At 37.1% G+C, this 20807-nt stretch overlaps 1 protein-coding gene across 4 annotated transcripts; it reads right to left on the bottom strand.

The window, feature by feature from the left end:
* Window positions 1–2799: 2799 nt before the first annotated feature.
* On the bottom strand, window positions 2800–20622 carry LOC107086684 (lethal(3)malignant brain tumor-like protein 1). Of its 4 annotated transcripts, XM_015377789.1 has the most exons (23): window positions 20423–20622; window positions 20074–20138; window positions 18593–18788; window positions 17038–17222; window positions 16679–16805; window positions 14588–14756; window positions 13585–13723; window positions 13390–13438; window positions 12969–13057; window positions 12032–12136; window positions 11744–11879; window positions 9508–9599; window positions 9012–9163; window positions 7937–8013; window positions 7555–7658; window positions 7351–7461; window positions 7050–7191; window positions 5214–5316; window positions 4569–4757; window positions 4430–4479; window positions 3706–3863; window positions 3558–3620; window positions 2800–3158 (listed from the first exon to the last, which is right to left on the bottom strand). In XM_015377789.1, exons 3-23 carry the CDS (start codon window positions 18756–18758, stop codon window positions 3024–3026), a joined length of 2541 nt encoding a protein of 846 aa, XP_015233275.1. In that variant the 5' UTR covers window positions 18759–18788; window positions 20074–20138; window positions 20423–20622; the 3' UTR covers window positions 2800–3023. The 4 variants fall into 4 exon arrangements, with proteins under 4 accessions (XP_015233275.1, XP_015233276.1, XP_015233273.1 ...); XM_015377790.1 differs by having other exon boundaries at window positions 7555–7640; window positions 20074–20622; XM_015377787.1 differs by lacking the exon at window positions 20074–20138 and having other exon boundaries at window positions 20409–20622.
* Window positions 20623–20807: the final 185 nt, after the last annotated feature.

Raw genomic sequence — 20807 nt, 5'->3', positions numbered from 1 at the left:
CCTTTAATTTGACACTAAGATGATAAGTCTACTCATGCTTGCTTTTTTCTGAGTTTTAATTTTCATGGAAAACTCTTTATTTTGTAAATTTAATGTAGCTTTATGAGTCAGTCAGCTTATAGATTGACATCATAGGAGAAAAAAAGCTGTCATTGTATAGGATACCAAGAAATGTTATTACACAGCATCTTGTCTTTTTAGAAGCCTTAATAGGCATTAAATGATTATCTGAGCTTTTTATTTCAAATAAGTAATATACTGCTGATTTTACAAAATATCCATCTAGTGATTTTAGGAGTTAACTAATGGAATTTGTTTCAGTAATTCTTACTGACCTAAAACTAGAAATGTTTTTTTGTTTGAAAACCAAACAGCAAGAAAATAAGCGATTCGTTTCAATTGTATGTACATATGTTATAATTTTATTATTCCTTGTGCTAAATGTCTGAATGCCAGATTGGTAATAATAACATAATAGATGTAAAAAGCTAGAGATTCTTTTTAAATTTAACTTAATGAGAATACCATGAATCAAACTAGGAACTCATTCTTTACTAGGTACAGCATGAGTAGCTCATCAGCAACATCCTGTTTGGAAACATCTGGCTTTGAATATTGGTGTAGAATTATAAAATTTTGGTAAATATAATTTTAGGTTTTGATGCTTTTCACAACCACAACAGATCTCTAGGATCTGTAAATTGTAAGCAGTAGAGGGGGCAATAATGTGGGAATCCCTCTATAAAATCATCAGTAAATATCAGTAAGTTGCAAATAAAGGGAAAAAAATAAACAGACCAGCGAAAATTCAAGAAAGATCAATATTTCGAGTTGCGCATTTGAGAGCAGTTAGTTTGGATTTCTCCTTCCTGTGTGAAGCAGTCTAGTTTCGCTTTAAATATCTGCTCTGAAGGCGGCCATAGCAACAGTTTATCAGCAACACCTGATGCCCAGGCTGCCTCTGTGGAACATAACGATAAGCAGAGAAGACTGAAAGGGCGTGGAAGGAGTTGTCACCAACCACAGCCAACTGTTGACGACAATATGCTCAATAGGGGGATATGATACAAGCAAACTCAGTTTATAGTCAATAGTATTCCTAGGACAAGAGGACAGGAAATGATTCCCCTCAAACCTCAAATAAGACAAGAAAATGGGTCAATAATTCAACAATAAAGGTTTGGATGTTTATTATTTAGAATGTACTGAATGGCATTTGTGAATCAAGATAATCTTCATTTATATTCTCACACACACACACTCACACACTCAGCTCACACAGACATATACAAAGAAATCCCACCAGAGAGACAAACACGAGCAAATATTCCAAAAGCCCTTAAAACATAAAACTTTTCACACAATTACATCCTCATACAGTGATTTAACCAACCTCGGACACAACATGTAAACATATGCACACCCGAAATGGAGTGCCAACCACAAGTAAAGCTGTTAAAATACCAAATGTAATGTTTATGGTACTAAAAGTGAATTTTTGCACTCTCTAGTGACGGATTATGGTACTATTATACGGTGAGATCCAACCAGATTTCACAATTGTGCTAAAATTATGATTTTATTCCCCCCCCTACATTAGGAAAGAATAGATTCAGATTTTAAATTCAAGTAGAGATATCAATTCAAAGCCTGTGCTGGTTTCTGTCTCTCACTGGAGAGCTGGGAAATCCCAAATTTAAATTGTGCAGCAAGGATATATCTGAAGCAGAAGCAAAATCAAACAGTTCTGATTCTCATGAGAATATTATGTCAGTTTCTCTGTGCATGAAGCCTCCAACAGACTGACTAAAGTAGCTTATTTGACTTCTTTAACTCTACACTGTTACAATGGAAATGTTGGGGAGCTGATTGTGAGCAGATAGAACAAACCCCCTTTAGGAATTTATTATTGCACAAAATGTGAAGCTCACAGCCTCACTATCCGGCCTTGTTTACTACAATTCCAACGTCCTTTTTATTTCTTTCACCCATGTTTTTGACTGTCCACTCCTCCGATCTCTTTTTCCGGTTTTCTTTCTCTCACTTTTACATAAGTAACTCTATAATAACTTTATCTGTGTTGTTGAATTTCATTTTGAAATCAAATCTCCTTTCCACACCATGTTAAAATGTTAATTCAAGTTACGATTGCTGGTTTGTATACTTTCTATTAAACTCAGGTGTAAATTAGAACATTTGAAGGCAGCAATTTCCTTTAAGGAAGTCAAAGTTTTTATAGTGCTAGTTTGACAGTACTATTTATTTAGCACCTTAGCATTCGAATTATGGTTAAATCCAATCTTAACTGTATAGTGGAGGATTTTCACGAATTTTTGAAAAGACCCGCCCTCTCCAAAAAAAAGAAATGCACATTCACAACCCTGTTCCCGCTCCCGAGAGGGAATGCCTATTAAATGCGTACAAGAGCGTGCACAAGCCCGTTTCTCCTCGTGCACGCTCTGTTTTAAAGGTGCTTTTTGCATTGCTCATACAAGCTTACTTTCCAAAAGAAGATTTTCCACTATGTCAGACTCACCACCGGTAAGGGAAAATGGGGACGAGCACGTAGGACGGCCTTACGTAAACATATCATCAGAATGATTGACAATGAAGAGGACCACTTATTTTGATGATCCACCTGGAAAAAGGACATCCTCCACTATACCTTTAAGCTAAAAAAAAAAAAAAAAGGGTGTGTAGCTTACGTTTAACTCAAACACACCTGAGGCAATCATTTTATGCTGGCAAGAACCAGACATTTAGCTAAACTAGCTTTCTTACACTGACATCCAATCCAACATCCCAGGAATCCTCATTAGTTGTAAAGATTATAACTGTTTTCTAACACATCTTTTTCTTCTATTTCTTTATGATCCAGTCCAGCCTTTCCCCATCCCTCTCTCTGATGGGCACAAGACACCAAACACATGGAAAAAAAACATATTCAGGGTTTCTTCTTTTTTTTCCCCTGCTACAGAATGGATTTGGCACACGATGATCTCCTCTAGTGAGGGAGGGTGATATCACTTGAGCCCCTCATCTGTGGTCTTGAACATGAGGATGGCATTGGAGATCTTGAGGGCAGGCCCTAGTTTGATGCTCATGATCTTCACAATGTCGGTCTGGGTGAGCAGCAGCAAAGCTTCCCCATCAATCATCTGGAGAATAGAACAAACAAGAGTCCAAAATTAAGGAGAGCTTAGTTTTATTATTTTTTTCTTAAACACCAGGGATTACTCTCATAAATGAACATCAAATATCTACAATGTTTAACTTTTTATCTTCAGCTCAGGTATTGATAACAATAAACTAAGGTTTACTGTTTTCACTCATTATGTGTGCAATGACCTTGGTGTTTCCTAGAAGGCATTCTAACCATGAAAGCTTTTGAATCCTTTTGTAATTGTTTTGTTGCTTTAACTATCAAACACAGTGGTTCTGATCATTGCTTAACTGCCGAGACACTTAAAAGGGCAAAAAATATATTTAAAAAGCTGTTTAACCAAGCAGTTGTTGGACATCATCATCATTAATATCATCATTCATGGTGGTTATACCTCCTCTTTAAAGAGACGAGCCTGATCTTCACAGCCAATCAAATTCTGGACGAACCTGAAGACCTGAAAAGTTGAGAAATGACATAATGATCAAAGCAGAGAAGAAGGAATAAATGAAGAGGAAAGTAAAGCTGTGACGTTTGCTGACCTCGTCAACACTCCATGTTGCCACCTGGCTGGCGTGGATTCCCTGGACCCCTGGTAGCAGCTTACAGTGCTGCTCCCAGCAGAGAGAGAGGGTTCGGTCCGATTGGCCGCTCAGAGCGGACATGAAGAGGGACGGATAGCCTCCGTCTGAAGACATGCCTGTAGAAAAGGCCCACATAAAAATAAACTGTCTGGAGGCTAAAGCATAGTCTGGATTCTGAGGCTCTCTGTTCCTCCCCAAAACTCTGGATTTAAAAAAGGAAACGCTATTTTTTTTTCATCTCTAGAGACCTAATTGGATCAATGAACAAAAATCTAGTTGTTTTTTTCTCCTCAGCCCAATGTACAAAAGTAACATTTTATAATCTGTGATATTCTCTTGACTCACTTTTTCACTTTAACACAGAAAAAATGTGGGTGTTCTGATTTGCTCTTCACCAAAAATGTTTTCTTAACCTTTTTTTTCAGTTTTAGTTGTCTGGTAATATATTAACACTTATATAGTAAAAATTATAAATATATTCAAATTATAACAAAGGACGGCCTGTTAAAGGACATCCTTATTGTCTTGAAAAGTTTTCATAAATAAATAGATGAATGAATAAATTAATGCTTAGTAAATAAATTAAGATAAATAAATAAATAAATAAATAAATAAATAAATAAATAAATAAATAAATAAATAGACTGCTGTGATATAGATATAAAAACAGACGAAACCTTACTCTGGTAGTCCCTCTGCTGGTTCTTTCTGTATTTGGGTGGACGGCCAATCCTTCAAAACAGGAAAATATCTGTGTGACACTAAAGGAATCTAGCAGCCATTAGAATTGCATGTATCTGCAGCCGTAGGCGTTTGTTTACCTGCCACGGTAATGAGCTTTCTTAGTCCTCTGGCCAAAGAAGAGGTTCCTCTTGCACTCAGAATCCGACAGGTCGGCCTTCAGCCTTCCTTGGTTCCGCTCCGCCAGCGGGCAGCCCGATATGCAGTGATGGGCCGTGAACCGGCCCGTCACATGACCCGAACCATCACAACCTGGAGTCGGACACTTCCTGTTCCAAAGACAGAGTCCCAAAGAGAAGTACAGGAGAATCAACCATCTAGAGAATTTATGAGGCTTCATATTCAGTGTTATTTACATCTTGATAAATATATTAATATTTTGATTTAGGTGCTAAGATTTAAAATGATCATTCCAAATATATCAGCTCATGACAAACTGTTTGTTGACACTTGGTAAAGCTTCTTGCTTTGTTTAGTTTCTGCAGAGGAGTTACGATAGATTTCAGTTGTATATTTAAGCTTTCCACATTTTATTTAGATTTTTCTTTTTTATTAACTCTATAAGATTTAATCAACTTTCCCTTTGAGATGTTCCTCTTTGCTCTAAACTTTTTGTTTGCCACTTCTTTTCAGAGATGCACACATATGTCTTTGCATATTTAGCAGAAAGTGTTCCAGTACGGTTTTGTTCATGTGAAGAAATGAGCCGTTAGCTCCATGCTGACCTGTTGTGGAAACTGTACTTGTTGGTTCTGGGGTGGCTGATGGGTTTGCAGGGAACCGTGGTCGGATAGGGGTTCTGGCCCGTAGTGGGAGGCTCTCTCACACCTAAATGTTTACAAAATAAAATGGGGAAATTGTCACGTGAAGAGAGAAAAATCTAAGATGCGTTAACCTGGATCCTGGATGTAGGCCAGTGCTGTCAACAGAAAGATTGGCTCTGTTTCAGATTTCTTTTGTCTTCTTTTTAAAGAACTAAATGTCTCAGATCATCAGTTTAGTATCAGAAAAAGAGAGCCTGAGTTAAAAACACATTTCAGATATCTGTTTCATTTTCTAAGGGAAAAGCTAACTAAAAAAGGTGGGCAATTAACGATTATTTGGCAAATCAATTAAACTGTTGATTATTTGTTTCCATCAAATGATTACGGTAATAATCGTATAGCCAAAGGTCCCTAAAAAAGACCTTGTACGATATTAAACCAGGTGAAACTAAAACTGGATAGAGCATATTGACAGACGGAAGAGTTTTCTTTATCTTAAAGGTAACATGTTTATTTATTTTTTACAATTTTGGTGCAATTACTGTTGCTCTGTCAGTTAAAGGCGTATTTTATAGTCTCTATATTCAATTCAATGATTAATTGATTGCTAAATTAGTTGATAGTTATTTCAATAATTGATTAATCCGATAAATGGTTTCAGCCCTGAGGTACCCAAAAAACCTCTAGGGTTAAAAAGATCAGCAGCTGTTAACTGGGAGGACACGCTACCATCGAGTATTTGTGATGACAATCATTTTTTTACATCAGTGCTTTCCACTCTGCTTTGCATAATTTGTTTAATTAAACTACATAAGGGGAGAATAAAAGTCCTTTTAAAGTCACACCACTCTAGCTCAATCGGATTCTTACCAAAGTTTATTAGGTCATTCTACAACCTGCTGTTTTGAGTTCTGTTTTGAGTCTTGCTTATGTGGCTCAGATCACTTTCCTGCTGCATAATCACATGGAACTGTAGCCACAGGGTTTTCCTTCAGGGTTTTCTGCCAGAGAGCAGAAGTCATGGTTCAGTTGAATTAAATCATTCAGCTCCAACTTCAACATCGGATGCTTCAGGACAGAAAAACTTCAAAAGAATTCTACTTTTATCATATCAGTCCAAGAAATATATTTTCCAGAGTATTGTGAGGTCAGCAGTGGTTTTCAGCATAGTATTAGAGGATGTTTAAAGAGGTTTTTGTCTTCTGGGTGAAATGGGCTTTTTAGAGAAATTTGTGTTTTGTCAATTACTTCAAGGAAGTTTCACTACTGTCTTCACGGCTCTTTCTGTAAATCACTTCATTCTTTAAGCCCTAAAAACAACTTTGTGCCTCTTTTCAGACCAACAACTCTGAATGACCTTGTTTCTCATGTAAGACTGGGACATTATGCGTTGGTTTTTAAGAAGGTTTATTCTTGATTGTATCTTTGTTTTGCAGATTTTGCAGTAATCAGGGCTCGAAAATGAAAGCACTTAAATGTGGTTAATCAGAGCTACGTTACGATTTAACAAGGAAGTCAGGTATAACCATGCTGGTTTTGATAACCGTTTCTCTTAGTAAATAAGATAAAATGCATTATTTGAGAAACAACCTTCCTAATATCAGCGTCCTTTGCCTAATTGTCGAATTTGGTTGATTAACTGATAACCTTCAAGAGTGAGAAAAAAGGGAAAAGTGAAAGAATCTGAAAGGAAACGGTTTTGTACTTGGAAGATTAGGGTACCGGTATCTGCAAATAATAGAAACACACAGGCTTTCTAAAATGGATTCAAAGCAGCCTCAGGATCTCCAGTCCTACCGTGCGGTTGCTGACTTTTAGTGTCCCGAGGGGGAACTTTCAGAGGGTGACCAGTTGCTTCACACCAGCCTGCTGGGTGGATGTCTGGGTGATCTGAGTCCATCCACTCATCGTAGACATGACTCCAACCGTCATAATGAACCTGGGAAAGGAAAAATAAATTGGTGCCTAGTTTGGAGATGAAATACACACAGCTGAGCCTCCGTCTATGAACATATGCTGACTGTAAATGTGATGCAAACTGATCCAAATGAAGGCAGACAAGGTCTTAGAGGAGTACCTCTCAAACAGAGAGAATTACCTTAATGCGATGAGTCTCTACTTCTTCCACTGTGGCCACTCTGATCAGACCGGGGCTTCTCTTGTCCACAGCCTCCAGTTTCATCTGAGGCTGGAAGCTGTGAGGAGCCCTCTGCAGACCATCGCAACATGTGATATAAACACGCTTATAGCAAACATGTTCTAAGCTGCAGATCAAAAAGGTTTCTTGTTTTTATATTCTCACCACTTTAAAGGCATCAGCAGCCACAGCCTTAGAACCGGTCTCCTCCAGGTACCGCGTCCAGGTAAACTGGCCTGGGTCGGGATAATCTGGATCAGCGGAAAACACTTTTTAAGCTGTGAATATTTACAGTTTACTGCCTGCAAACTGTTTTCTCGTTGGGCATTAAATATCTCAAAAGTTTACATCAGCAACTTCTGATAATTTCTCTAACTGCTAGCAGATCGGGAAACATAAGAATATGTCCAAACATGAAAAGAATGAAATCAAAGGACTATAAAACTATAAATGTAAAAGCCATGAAGGCAGGCTAAATGTGGCTATTTTAAGGATTTATGGTCTAAGAACATAGCTAAATATTATTGATCAGTGGTAGTATAGTCACCTTGGGGTGGTGTTAGTGGGAGGTTCCTCTCCTGGCACCAGCCGACAGGATGAATATACGGGCTGCTGGCATCACACCTTCAAAGGTTAATATCAGAACAAACTTTGGATTAGAAAAACCTCAAATTCAACGAGTTTAGATTAAAAATTTGCAAAAACCGAAGTCAAGTGACTGGGTAACAGTTTTAAGGAAGTAAGTAAGAAAAGACATGAAAATGAATATTAAAATAGTTTAAAGCCTAAAAACGAAATATTTGCACAATAAAGATTTATTTACTGGGGTCCTATGTGGATATAAAGAGTCTTTCACCTCTATTTTACCATTTACCATAACAGGGAATCGATATGAGATGATAATAAAGACAAATGCGGTTTGGTGAGGAAGCAAAAAAATAACTAAAAGATACTATTAGGTCTACCTCTGAATGGACCTAAAGACCAAAAATGAAGGCTTTGGGGAGCCTAGTCAAAGCCTGTATATAAATACAGCAGAGCATGTCCTGAAAAAAACCCATTAATGCTTCCAAAAGATCCAAAGAGTATGAATATAAAAAAAAACTGAGAAGAGGATACGGCCAAAAATTCTTTTAAGTCTTAAAGACTAATTTCCAGTTGAGGGCAGAAGTTTCCTCCACGTGTATCACAGTAAAAAGACCATAACTCTCTAAAACAGAGTCAAGCTATTTTGGATCGCTTTATTTTCACATAATACATTAATATAATTATATTAAAACTCTGCATTCAGGTGTTTTTTTTTTATTATATCTCTCTACATTATTATAACTCTATATTATCTCTATATTATTATAAAATTGTCTGTATTTTTTCATTAAAAAAAACTTTTAGTAGATTACAGCAAATAACTCGTCCCATATTATCATTCATATTATGTAGTGTAGTAGCAGAGCAGTCAGCCAGTATGTGAAGCCAATTAAGATTGATTCCTAATATTTTGACCATGTTCTGCATGTCTTCCTTCTTCTCTTTATCGTCTGGTTCATGTGAATAAAGGCACATAAAACCACAGAGCTAAGAAAAGACAAAGAGGTGAAATGACCAGCAAACTCCAGGCTTACCAGTAGTCATATGTATCATCCCAGTTGTCAAAATGAACCAGGAAGCGGTCGTCCACCACGTCTGTGACAGTTGCGACACAGATGAGTGAAGGATTCATCCGGTCGACGGCCTCCAGCTTCATTCCTGTCTCGAAACCACACTTCACATCCATCTAAAGAAAAGAGCAGAAAGGAATCAGTAAGTATCACTAGTTAAAGATTAAACACCTCAGGATTAATTCTGGGATTATTTAAAATGATATAAAAGGTAATAATTTTCTATTCATCATTAGTTTATAAATGTCCTTTAAAAAACAGTTTCCTTTCGATCAACATCATCTGTTCAAATTCTACAAACATTGAATATTTATGAGATAATTCAGCTAAACAAGTGTGAAACTAGAGAAAAGCAGAACAAAAACTGTATTTCTAAGTAGCTGCCAGTTTCCTGGCTCTAAATAAGATGTTTAGTTTATATATCTGGGTTGATTCATACTGAACGTAGAAAAGCACTTACCCTGCCAGGACTGGCAAAAAGTTCTTTGGGGGCAACCTGAGCTTTAGTCATCCTCAGATAGTTGGTCCATGTGAACTCCTCCTCCTTACAGCCTGCAGGGAAAACAGGGATGGAGCATCAGTTTCTCATTTTATACTGGTATTTATGCTCATCTGATATTTGTTTACAATTATTCTGTAAAAGTGAATGCATGCTACAAACATTCCCACTCTTAGAGTGGTCAGCTATATGGTATCCACAGCTGCTCTGGGGCAAAGAAGCCAAGCTGTTATACAAAAATAAGTTCAATGGTTAGAAGCATGCTGTTGGATAACTACTGAATGAGTGATCAGCTGGCAGCAAGTTATTTAACCTCATCTGATGCAATGAGTAGCTTCTTATTACTTAAACAACCATGTCTAAAGACACATCCTGTGGTCGTGGAAAAGATGATCGCTTGAAAAGCATCAAATTACTGGCATGCATCAAGCAGATAAAACATCTGAGGATATTGTAGAGACTCGGGTGGAGAATTGTCCAACGCATTTATAAGAAAACTGGAAGGATAGTAGGAGAACGGTTGTCTTTGAGGAAGAAATGGGGTCACATAAAAAAAGATTGTAATTGTCGATCAGTTAAATGTTTGGCCAAATCAAATAGAAGAGAAGGAACAGTAGAACTCAGGGGTATGTTTAAGAGTGAAAGTAAGAGCATTTCCACGTACACACTGCAAAGGGAAGTCCAGGAATATAGGGAATGACCAGGTTATTCCATCTATGGATTTCTTTCTTCCCTAATGGCACGGGCATATTCCATAATGACAATGCCAGGATTCATGGGGCTGCGATCGGGAAAGAGCGATTAGAGAGCATGAGATACCATTGGTCCACAGAGTCCAGACATAAAGCTAAAATGAGAATCTTTGCGAAATGCTGGAGAAAAACGGATACAGGATTTTTTTTTAGGCCGGTGCTGGTACTTTTTTTTGGGTCAATTTTGTAACCAATCCTGTTTATGCCGGCAATGTTTTTGGTCCGATTCTTGGAGCCGATATTGCTTCTTCTTCCCCCATTTACATGATAAAAATGTGATGATAATAACAAATATCAATATAAACAAAAAGCAAACCTTTATTAACAAATCGGAAAATAAAAAAAATTAACAATGAACCACAGATGGAGACAGCTCCAATGCAGGCGCTCCACTTTATTTCAAAGCATGGCTGCTGAATCTTCTAATGAATTGGCCAATGTGTTCAAGTATCAGCAGATATCGATAAATCAGTTGGCCGATGTATCAGTCTACCTTTATTTTGCACGCTAAAGAGTTTCCCATAATCAATAAAAGAAATTGGTGTAAAATGAATGTACATAAATCTTTTAAATAAATCTTGTGACATTGCAGAAGCTTTTTTGAAAAAAGCAGCAGTGAATGAGGACTCTTTTTGTATTTTACAATGTATTTCGTGCAAATGGTTTAGAGTTTCTTTGTTTATTTACCATTTTTTCAAGATGCAAAATTCTTTCCCAGTTTTATCTTATCCTGATTTATTCAATTTTTTTTAGGAAACAGTCAAATATTCAGTCAAATATCCAGCTGTTCTGTGACAAAAAAGGATAGTTATAGAACTTCAATGAACAAACAGCATCATGAGACTAGGAAACATGGCAGACAGCAAAGGAGATCTCACAGAGCTCAACTCAATCTGTCTTCCCAAACAGAGAAATATACGATGACAAAGCTATAGGAAGCAAATAGGACATGAAACTAACAGTCTGGGTAAGGGCAACACCGATCACAGGAGATCAGAACAGAAGCAAGAGAGAAAGTTGGGAAAAAAGGAAGCCATTGATGGAGTTCCCCCTCCAGTTTAGGGGGAAAATGACATCTATGGAGGAAAATGCTCTGGTCAGATGCTAATGAAATAGAACTTAATACAGCACATCACACGAAATTCAAACAAATATTCTTTTAAAACCATGCATTATTTTTCCTTCCATCTTATTGTAATGTGTTGCATCATATCCATATGTGACATAAATCCTTTCAAACCTCTGAAATTTTGCGCATTTGTTGGGAACCGCAGCAAATTACATAAAACATGGAAACAAAAGAAATATCTCATGCTCCGTGAAGATGTTATTTTGTTTAGCGGAAATAGTTCTTACAAAAAAGGCAACTTAAAAACCTGCAAAACCTCATGAATATTCAGCCAGAATGCTCTTTGCTTTGGTTTACAGACACCATGACCTCTGACCTTTAGGGGTGTGCAGCTTGTGGCTGGTGCTCTCACACCAGCCTGCGGGGTGGATGTCGGGAGAGTTGGCGTTCACCCAGAAGTCATGACAGTCGCTGTAACCGTCAAAATGGAGCCTCAGCCGGTAACCGCACACCTGCATGATTACAGCACAAATCACAGGAGCTGGAAGAGGCTGCCTGACCTGATCCTGTATTCCGAGTCTGGGAAATGACTGGCATTTTTAATCAACGTGAATCCTTGCAGCCTTCGGGAGTCACAGACTGTATAATTGGAAGTGCAGCTCACCTCAGCCACAGTGAGAACGAAGTACATAGACGGATGCTGCGGGTCAATGCCTTCCAGCTTCATCCCCTGTTTGAAGCCGTTCTTCACGGTGGGAACTCTCTGTGCCTGAACATGGGGAGAACAAGCTCTTCATTCACTTTTAAAACAACTAAATAAACAAAACTGAAAACACTTTTACAGTAGCAGCATAATCTCATAATGAGCTCTTCCCATTCAAAAAACTGCAACTATTTTGAGGATTATCTTCTAAGAAATGCAGATCAGTAATCCATGATTTTGCTCTCTTAGGTATCAACTGCTGGGCTGGAGGTTGTCCTAAACTTATCTTTAGGCACAATGAGAATAGTGAAAAAGTATTTTAAGAACAGGATCAAAATGTTAGCTTTTCTAGATGGTCACATTCAGGCCTCTAACTTATTCCTACGTCCTGCAGACTCAGATTCAAACTCAATTTTGTGAAAAGAATAAATAAAGTTATTTTTAAATTCATTTAATTTTCAGTGGCGTTCTCTATTCTGTGGTTTTATCAATAGTGATAACATTGGAACCTTAAATATTCAGTAATTTTGGGTAGGGAATTGTGACTTGGTTTTAAGGTAAACCTCTTGCTTTAGTGTAAGTAGAACTGAAACTAAACTCAAAGCAGCATCATTGAACACATTTAATAAAGAATTTAGTTCATATTTATTCCATTAATTGTACTTTCCACACTCAGCGGGTGCAAAACTAGATGATAATGCAAAATGCAATCCAAAGGATTTTTATACAAACTGTTTAAACTGCTTTCAACAAGGCTTTCTCTTCATTAGTTGCAGATTAATTCTGTCCAAAAGGACTTTTTAAAGCTGAAACCACAGATAATTAAAGTCCTCCTTATTCAGGGATGATAACTATATAGTATCTATGCAGCAAGAAATGAAAAGAATAAGATAAATACCTGATGGAAGAGTTTGTTAGGAGCAGCAACAGATTTGGTTTCCTCCAGATACTGAGCCCACGTCCATTGCTCAGTCTTGCTGTCTCCTCCTTCTCAAAAGAATGAAAATCAGATCGTTACTTTATGCAGCCCTGATGCATTCATTTAGGGGACTAGATTAAAGTATAGACAAACGTAACATAAGAAAATGATGGATGCAATTAAACAGGGACTAGGAAGGAAATAAAGAAGTTAGAAAATCCAAAGGAGTCAGTATTTAAACCCTGTATTACCGGTAATATTCATTGATCCCATCGTTTTGCAGTTTCTGTGTAGCTATTTTAAAACTTATTTGTGCAATTTTAAGCAAATAAACTGGCAAATAATTAAAAAATGGTGGAAGAAGATTTAAATTAAGAGGAAGATGAAAAGAAGCAATAACCTCCTCTGATGTGCCGGCCATCAGCTTTAGAATAATCCATCTTCTCATCCTAGAAGATAAAAAAAAGAAAATAAAATTATAGAAAAAAATTTTATTTGAGAAAATAGTTAGAAATTAAATAACCTTTTAAATTTCATTAGAATGGAGAGCTTAACACTAACTGCAGTGTAAATAGAAACCAAACTGCTGTCCCACCGTGCACTCCATGTCAGAATCCTCCTCAGACGGGCTCAGGTACTCCTTCCTCTTCCTCTTCCTCATGGGTTTCAGGTGGTCTGGGTTCAGGGAGGACACCCTCCCGCCTGCAGGAACCTTCTCCACACTGACACTCCTCCTGAAATGCAGAAGAAATATGAAGCAGAAAATCTAATTTCCCTTCAGGATTAATCAAGAATCAAATAAAATCAAATTGAACTGAATGGAAAGTTTATCATACTGTATTGTATTTGATCCAAATAGAGTGAACTCAGCTTGATTAATATGATACAATTTAACAGAATTTAATTTGATATGATTGAATCAAAATGAACTGAAAAAAAGATGAAAAATACAAATTGAAATTAGATGAGATCAAATCACTGCAAAAAGTGAAATATAAGTAGCTTTTTTCTTTAAATGAGCATATTTTCCCTATTTGACCAGGTTAGTCAGACATTTGGTTAGTCATAGTTTGGTTAGTCATACATGAGGGATATGATAATTCACGCTTAAAATAAGAAAAAACAACTCAATTTCCTCATTTCAGATAAATAATATGTAACTATCTTATTTTAAGGGCAAAAATACTAATTCCACTTGCAAATCATTTTATTGTCTGCTAAAATGAAGAGCAAGTATATATTTTAAGATTTTTTAAAACTAATTTCATATCAGTTTTGGCTGTGTAATTTACACGATTTAACTGAATTTAAATAATTCAAATAAATCAAATTTAATTCATTTTGTGTGCAGGGGGAGTGGATGTGGAATCCTGAGGTTCTGAGTTTGAGCCCCACTGCCACAGACTGCCACTCTGGGTCTCTGAGCAAAGAGCCCAACACTTAGCCCAACACTGCTCCCTGGGCGCCCCACGATGGCAGCCCACTGCTCCCAAAGGGGATGGGTTAAATGCAGAGGTACATTTCTCCAATGTGAGATCAATAAAGTTCAATTATTATGTGAAAGTCCATTAAAAACACAGTAGTACTTAGTAGCATACTTGTCCAGGATGGGGTCCCTTCGGAGCTCCTCCACATAGCCCCGTTGTGCTCTCGGGTCATGGTTCTGCTGCTCTGCCCCCACCTGGACCTCAGGTTTGACAGGAACCAGCCTCTCTGGCTCCACAGCTGCAGCTCTCACAGCACTGACAGGAACAGACACTTCCGGGACTGCGAAGAATCAGAATTCATGCCTAGTTAACAGAAAACTGTGCTGCCTTATTATTGCTGAATGTGGACGTGCAGCTGCAGCCTCTTCACTGCTCCAGGGGGGCTCTGCTGTCACTGATGTAATCCTTCCTCATCTGTGCTTAATCCAGTGAACACATGGTGGATCATTGGAAGGAGAAGGTAATTTCAATCTGCAGCAAACACTAAATATTATGATCAAATTCCGGCTACATTTAGTAGTTCAATTTGGTGGAGGTCTTTAACCCTTGCACACGCTGGCTGAGTGTTACAGAAAACATCTTATGCAATTAACCTATTTAATGCTACTTGGTTCAGTGAGATAAAGTCACATTTTTTAAATAATTTGCAGCTCATTTTCTGCACTTTAACACCACATCCTGACCAAATGTATCTCCAGAGCCCTTGATATGTAGAATCCATAATATGCTGTAAATCAGTTAAGATCCCTTCAGTTCTGCTTGAATGAACCAAGGGTTCCCAACCATTTCAGCCTGGGACTCCAAAAACAACAAAGCGACTGACTTGTGACCCCATAACAATTCATATAATTACTTCACTCTGTATTTATTCATATTTGTACTACATTGTGAATAGATTATTTCAAAATGCAATTTCATTATCTAATTAATCATTGTAAATGTATTTTTCATTATTTAATGGGGAATTAAATTGTGCATTTAACAGTTTTTTGGTATATTTAAAATTTGAATGCTGTATTAAATAAGCTAATACATGTTACATCAACTTATTCCATGGTATAATAATTTTTTTTCTTTCACATCATATATTTTAACCTTTCATATACCTCAGGGAGCACATCACAAAGATCTTGTGACCCCCCAACTTGGTGTCTTGTGACCTCCCCTCTGGATGTCCCAACCCCTCCTTTGGGAGCTGACATTTGTTGATCAGCTGCAGTAAAAGGTCTAGACTGGAAGAATGACCGATCTAATCCCAAGGGACATTATTTAGATCAAATCTGAATATATTAACTACAACCTTAATCTCTGGAGAACTACCTTTTACTTGCATTTAAATATACAAGGGTTCCAGGATTCTCTCTCTCACACCTAATGGTAAAAAAAAGTTTTACTTGTTCTTCCCTAAATATATGTAAAAATCACATTTTTAAGTGAGGCCACATATTTTGTTAAGCTCTGGACTTGCCATCAAATCTTTTATCTGCAGCCTTTTGTAGGCTTGTGAAAAGGATCCTTCCAGGACCGGTGTATTTACCTCGATCCGTCTTCCCTTTAAATCTGATCCATTACTTGTTTAGGAAAAGCATCCCCACAGCATCATGCTGCCATCATTGGGCGATATGTTTAAGTCAATGCAAAATTTTTGTTTTTAAACATGACGCTTGATTTAATCCCAAAGTACCATCTTTCAAAATTGGCTTTCTAACTGCAAATCTTTAAATAAAAGCGCAAAAATAGGAGTTGCACAGCTTGTAGTTGTCTTGTTTGTCCCATCTGAGCTGCGGATCCCTGCAGCTCTTACAGTGTTACCAAATGCTAAGAGGGGATCTATCGCATAAAATACCAACGTTATAGATATATTTTTTTGTCTGACAACATGTAAAACAATTTAAAGGGTTAAAATAAACATTTGGAAGTCAATAAACCTTAACAGGGATGTAAAGGTTTGGTTAATGGCAGTATAATTGACAGATACTGTTTTCTAGTTATTTATTAAATTCTGCTTTCATTATTGTTTGTGAAGCCAAAAATCCATCCTTACTGAAAATATTTTCAAATTCAAATTCCTGCTGTGCATGGAGAATTGGTTATACATTATCATTTTAAGTTGGTTTGATTAAAAAACTGAAAATGTTTTGTTTAAATTGAGGTTTTTTAAAGTTTGTTTGCAGCTGTTTCTACTAGTTGTGGGGAATCTACCTGGTTTGTCTGGAGGGCCTTCTGCCTCGATGGCTCTTCCAGAGGTCCCTGCTGATGGGTCAGCGGGGGTGCTGGTGGTCCCTGGGGCTATCAGTGTGCTCAGAGTCCCTACATCACTCACACAGAACTGGGAAACACAGAAGAGCTCATTTGGGAAAATAAGTCAGACCTTCCGTCCTTAAAGAAGTCTAAAAGAGTTATGTTTTTATTATCTCAAAAAAGTAATGGTTCAAAATGTTCAGTCATAATGTAAAATATTAAATATCTCTAAACATCAAATTATCCAGAACAATGATGATTTTATAGTAACGTCATAGGAGCATCTTGCAGGAGCCAGCTTGCATCTCGCAGGGTCTCACCTTCAGGTTGCTACTGGGCAGAATGGCCATCCCCTCCTTCCACTCCAGGACATGGACGATGCTACAAGCTCCCCCAACCTGTGCTGTCAGGGTGGGGCCAGCTATCTCATTTGGTCTGCTGCCTTTCCCTGGGTTTGCCACTGCTAGGGCTTGAGTCAGTTCCACTTTCTGGTGACCAGGAGGAGCTACGGAAAACAGAGCATCCTTTTTTCAAACACAGATCATTAGAATCTGCGGCATTCATAAAAATGCAGAGAAGGAAGTAGACAGAATATATAGAGCTTTGGCAAAAAATGTTTTAAAGATAATCCACTTTCCAAAAGATGCATTTCTCTATGCAGATAATCCTAGTTATACACACACATTTGTACAATACATATATAGTCTAAATACATAAACTCTAGAAATTAGGATCTTATAATTAAGACCTAATCGGTTAGGAAATATAGATTTCCATTTTAAAGGTTTGCATGCAGTGATGTAAAAAAAAAAAAGTCTACCATATCTTTTGGTTTCTTAATAAAATTATACACTTTAAATTATTTTTTAAAATCAAACAAAGATGGGTGGAGTCTTTCACACATAACTGGAGAAATGTCCCACTCTCAGCAGAATTGTTTGAATTCTGCAACATTGGAGGGTATTAAATATGAACGTCCTGTTCAGTGACACGGGGCTGCTTCTATCTATATAGGATTTAAGTCCAGACTTTATATAAGGTAATGTAAACCTTTCTTGTTTGTTTTTTTAAGTTCTTCTATTATATATAATAAGTTTGTGTGAACAGAGGAACACTTCGGTTCTTCAGGTTTCTCAAAGGTTCTGCTTTAAAAGAATATTTTCTTCAAAAGTCCAGGGAAAAAAATCATTTTTATTAAATGCAGAGTCATTTTTCACACTAGGTCAGGTTAGTTTGAACAGCTTCTATCCTCTTTATTCAGAATTAGATTAACTGCTTTTAAAATTTTCTTTGTTCATCTTAAATTTGAGGATTGGAAAATAAAATTTTAGCAATAAATCTGTAGGGAGACAAATGCTTTATAACAGCACCTTACACCAAATCTTCCTAATCACATATTGCGATTGCACTGAAAAGACAGAAGAACAAATTCCAGCTGAGTTTTTAAATAAATGAAATAAGGAGGATCTAACTAGGCACTCAAATCAGATGGCTTTTTTAAGGAAAGTGATAAGAAAGTAAACAGACACTAAAAGATGCCCAGCCATCATCCAAGAGAGTTCTGATGACCATGATAAATAAACAATTTTTATCCTTTGGGTGACTTAAATCATTCTAAAGGGTCGTTTTTGCAATATGAAATATGAAACATCTTAAATTTTGCAAGATGAGATCACCATGAACGTAAATCTGAGCTTTATCTGCATCCTCACAGAAGTTGGTGGCAACTACTGCTGTGTATCTATTAGATTTGTCCAAATGGTAGCTGCTGTGTTATTTTTTAATCTGAGAGCTCGGTATCTCCAGCTAACTGCAATAAAACACTAGCAGAATGTGGAACTGGGTCAGTTTCTCAGCCTTCAGACCAAAGCTCACCTTGAAGGAGGAGAGCTGTGGTAGTGGTGGCGTGGGGCTGGGCTCGGGGTTTCTTGGCGACGCTGTCGCAGATGAGGATGGTCTCACCAGCAGAGGAGGGCGATGGGTCAGGAGGTGTGCCGTCAGGTTCTTTGGACTGAGTCTCCATGTTTACTTTGCCGCTCATATCGGTGGGCTCTTCTTTACCGTCTGGCCGCTGATAAGAAAACAGAGACTGGTTTAAAGTGACTTGCAAAGGTTTCCTTTTTTCTTTCAAAGAGAGGTTGAAGAGCAGCCATGGTTTTTGTTGAGCACGCAGCGCTTTGCAATTAATTAAACTTTTAATCTCAAATTTTAATGCAAACCAACCTAAGGGAGACATAAAGTGTATAGAGGCATGGTTTACCTAACACATTTGAAATAGTTTGTCTCCATTTGCATCAACAATAATGTGCAGGAGGACATTTCCCTACAATAACAGCTGCAAGGTTTTTAGAGGCAAACATAAGAGCTGTACATTTACTTACTGAAATTTTTGCATATTCTTCTTTACAAATTAGCTTTTGATCAATAAGAATGAAAGTAAGACTCCAAGCATCACATTTCAGGAATTTAGTGATGGATTGGACAAAGCTCTGTGACATCCTCAAAGCCTGAGATATTGTTTGATAACCTGCCTTAAACTTCCCCACCACCCTCCCTTCAATCCACTAACCACATCTCCTGATTGTTATAATGCTACTATTCAGAAGATCTGACAAATTAATTAAATTACAACCAGGTGAACTTAACTAATCAGGTCCCTTCCACAGGCAGCTATAACACTGGATTTTATTTATGGGTATTGGAGGAAATGGGGGGGGCTGAGACAAATTCAAGACACTTTTCAGATTTTTGATTTAAAAAACTCTTCAAACCGTGTTTTGTTCAGTCTGTCGACAATCAAACACTATAAAGCATTCACAAATGTAAAAATGCAAAGTAAAGCAGGTAACATTTCATAACCAGCTTTACTTTCTAAAGGAGAGTTGACATCATTCCCTGTTACTTAATTCTTGACTTTATCCAAATATTGAGTTAGTTTTGAGGTAAAAGTCTTTATAAATGGCTGGGATCTATTTTATTTATTTATTTTTACATAATATCTGCTTAATTTATCGAAAGACATAATAAAAAAACTGAAAGAATGTTTTGATAAGACTTTATGCAATGAAGAATATATGGCAAGCTCTAGAGAATTTTGCGCTTTACACATTTATTAAATAGCAACGGTATAAATTAATTTCCAATAAAAATCCATTACATCCAATAAAATAAGGCAACAATGGTGACACGCCAATATTTACGCACAGGGCTTCAAGTCCACACACACATACACAAAAATACAACATTTCAGTTAAAATGGCGGAGGATCAGAAAACCATAAGCCAAAAATAAGAAGATAAAACATTTCAAGTCCTTTTAAGTCTGCGATTATATATATTAAAAAAAAACCTCCCTACCAATTTCAGCAGAAGCAGATTTAATGAATATTATCTTATCCCCACAACCATAAGCATGTTTGACACTGTAGTAAAAAAAAATGCAGCCGCAGAGCTTTCTTGTTTAAAGAATTTAAAACATCAGTGATAATTTGAAAAAATATATATATTTTCCTCCCCTCCTTCAGATCGAAAAGGATTTGGGTTGGATGCATCCATACCGTAAAAAAGGACGTGCGTAAAAATAAAAAAAGCAAACATAAAGGGGGCTCATGCAAATAAACATAACTCCCATTATTTCTGCTTTAAAATAAAATGTTAAAGTAGAAAGGTTGAACATATTTTGGGAAACTGACATTCAGCTGCTTACCAGCGCTGCTTCCCTGCGGCTCCGAAGCTCAGACTGCGCATGCGCGCAGCCAGACAGTAGCTGATCGCTTTGATTTTAATTCTTTAGCAGAAACACCATCTTTAAAAGCACCTCAGCCAATGTGTTCAGGTTTGTCTAGCAATTGCAAACCGGTCAAAGTCTTCATTAACAAGTTTTAAATTAAGGTAAGTTTCCAGAGCACAGCTGGATGTTTTTCCTTTAGCTAAAACAATTTTCATTTAAGCCCACTTATATAATTAGCACGATATAGGTCACGTCGATTTTGCTGCCATTTTTTTTTATAAATAAAGCACACCATTAATTTTATTAAGATCTTTATTTGAACATAAAAAACAAGCTTATCTTAATCAGGAGCAAAAATAAT

Source organism: Cyprinodon variegatus, unplaced genomic scaffold (genome assembly GCF_000732505.1).
Source record: "Cyprinodon variegatus isolate N-32 unplaced genomic scaffold, C_variegatus-1.0 Scaffold158, whole genome shotgun sequence".
Classification (NCBI taxonomy): domain Eukaryota; kingdom Metazoa; phylum Chordata; class Actinopteri; order Cyprinodontiformes; family Cyprinodontidae; genus Cyprinodon; species Cyprinodon variegatus.
Note: the sequence above shows the minus strand (reverse complement) of the source record. Positions and strands in the feature narration are given on the sequence as shown.

What these genes read in the sequence shown, in the direction of transcription:
- LOC107086684 (XM_015377787.1), bottom strand. Translation starts at nt 18,758, where the DNA reads ATGAGCGGCAAAGTAAACATGGAGACTCAGTCCAAAGAACCTGACGGC. An exon ending in CTAACAAACTCTTCCATCAG is followed by an intron (nt 12,137 to 12,968) that starts GTATTTATCTTA and finishes CCCCATGTTCAG; the next exon opens with GCACAGAGAGTTCCCACCGT. An exon ending in TCGTTCTCACTGTGGCTGAG is followed by an intron (nt 11,880 to 12,031) that starts GTGAGCTGCACT and finishes GTAATCATGCAG; the next exon opens with GTGTGCGGTTACCGGCTGAG.